At 42.0% G+C, this 2,011-nt stretch overlaps 1 protein-coding gene across 6 annotated transcripts in view; it reads left to right on the top strand.

The window, feature by feature from the left end:
- Positions 1-2,011, top strand: part of SPG11 (SPG11 vesicle trafficking associated, spatacsin) — an 81,251-nt gene that overhangs the window by 57,634 nt on the left and 21,606 nt on the right. For 5 of the 6 annotated variants that reach the window (XM_007115993.4, XM_055088265.1, XM_028495368.2 and 2 more), the window contains exon 28: positions 1,418-1,598. In XM_007115993.4, the coding sequence (XP_007116055.2) occupies positions 1,418-1,598 (181 nt within the window). The remainder of the gene's footprint in view (positions 1-1,417; positions 1,599-2,011) is intronic. The other variant, XM_007115994.4, reaches the window with a different exon arrangement.

The raw sequence follows: 2,011 nt of genomic DNA on the forward strand, positions 1-2,011 counted from the left end.
GCATTGGCAGGCGGACTCTCAACCACTGCGCCACCAGGGAAGCCCTCAGATGTATATTTTGCAAATACTTTCTCCCAGTCTGTGGCTTGTCATCTGATTCTCTTGACATTGTCTTTTGTAGGGCAGTTTTTAATTTTAATGAAATCCAGCTTATCAGTTATTTCCTTCATTAATTCTTTCTTCAGTATTTTATCTAAAAAAGGCATCACCATACCCAAGGTCACCTAAGTTTCCTCCCATGTTATCTCCTAGGAGTTTTATAGTTTTGCATTTTACATTTAGGTCCTTCCAGGTCTCTTCTTATTCTTGCTTGTCTGCCCCTGCTCCAGCCCCCAACCAAGGGGCAGTGCAGCTGCTCCATCATTACCTGAGCTCTTTACTTCCATATATTTTTTACTTGAACCAGTTCCATCGTCTGTCTGCAGTAGACCCTCTTCTTAGAGCAATAGAGGTAGGGAAACAAGTAAATAAAGACTAAGAACTAATGCTCTGGGGGCTTCCCTGGTGGCGCAGTGGTTAAGAACCCGCCTGCCAATGCAGGGGACCGGGTTCAAGCCCTGGTCCAGGAAGATCCCACATGCTGTGCGCCACAACTACTGCGCTTGCACTCTAGAGCCCATGCTCCGCAATAAGAGAAGCCACCGCAATGAGAAGCCCGCACACCACAATGAAGAGTAGCCCCCGTTTGCTGCAACTAGAGAAAGCCTGTGTGTGGCAACGAAGACTCAATGCAGCCAAAAATAAATAAATTAAATAAATAAATTTTTTTAAATAAGAACTAATGCTCTGATTCAAGCTTAATGTGGCTGCTTCTTGGGGTCATCTTCCTATTAATATTTTTAGCATTTGATTGAAATGACAAAAGTTCAGGCTTACTAATTGAGATCCTTCTCTAATGATAGTATAAACTACAAGCAAATTAATAGAACCAGCTCAGCAATGTTAAGCAAGTCTTTTTAAGAGGTCTTCATATGTGAATTTCAAATCTTTTGACTCAGGGCAGGACTAGACCCCTCTCTAAAGAAGCTGCTAAGTGAAACATGTCTGGTTAATTTCACAGCCGCTCACAGGACTGTTACTTTGGCAGTCACTAACTTGGTGGTATTTGCATTGCTTCACTCCATTCAGTCTTTAGGTCTCTTTCCCATTTTTGACTTTCACACACACAGCTCTCTACAACAGTATGTCCCACAAAGAGACAAACTACAAAGCTGCCAGAGAGGGCTTATTTTTGTTACTCCTCTGAGCTGCAGTATGAATTACTGCTGTTTGAAAAGGACCTGAATAAGCATCCTCCTTTGTGATAGGAGATGCCTTTGATGGTACCTTGGCTTTCTTAGACATTCCCAAGTTCAGAGGTTTTGATTTGCTGTTCCTGAGAAACCACTTTCCCTGACCCTTTCTTTTTTTTTCATAGCTTGAAACGGCAGCCACAAGGGTCCATGCTGTCATTCCTGCCCCATGGCTGAAGGAGCATGTGTGTTTTCTTTTGAAGCTTATGCTGCAGCAGTGTAGGACCCAGTATGAGCTGGGGAAGCTTTTACAGCTGTTTGTTGGAATAGAGCATCTCTTCTCTGATGGTAAGACAATACTTACAGGTGAGCTGTTGTTAGGAAGTTAGCTTACTTAATCCTGAAAATATTTTAGAAGGGCATTCAGGAAATTAAAATGCATAGGATATAAGACATTACAGTCCGGAACGGGGTGTGAAGAAGAGGTTACAGGAAACTTCAGTCATGGTTAAAGCATTTAAAGCAGCACAACAGGATATAACACAAGTAATACAACTGTCTACTAATTCTAAGCAAATAGCCAAATTTCCCCTGGCTAGCCTCTATACTACCCTGTCACTATTATTGTTTTCTTTGACAAGTAACCGTAACATGTCATCGTTGCTCAAGGTCACAGACTTGTTTCAGGAATGCCTAATTCATTTTGAAGGTTTTTTTTTTTTTTTTTTTTTTTTGTGGTATGCGGGCCTCTCACTGTTGTGGCCTCTCCCACTGCAGAG

Source organism: Physeter macrocephalus, chromosome 11 (assembly GCF_002837175.3).
Source record: "Physeter macrocephalus isolate SW-GA chromosome 11, ASM283717v5, whole genome shotgun sequence".
Classification (NCBI taxonomy): Eukaryota; Metazoa; Chordata; class Mammalia; order Artiodactyla; family Physeteridae; genus Physeter; species Physeter macrocephalus.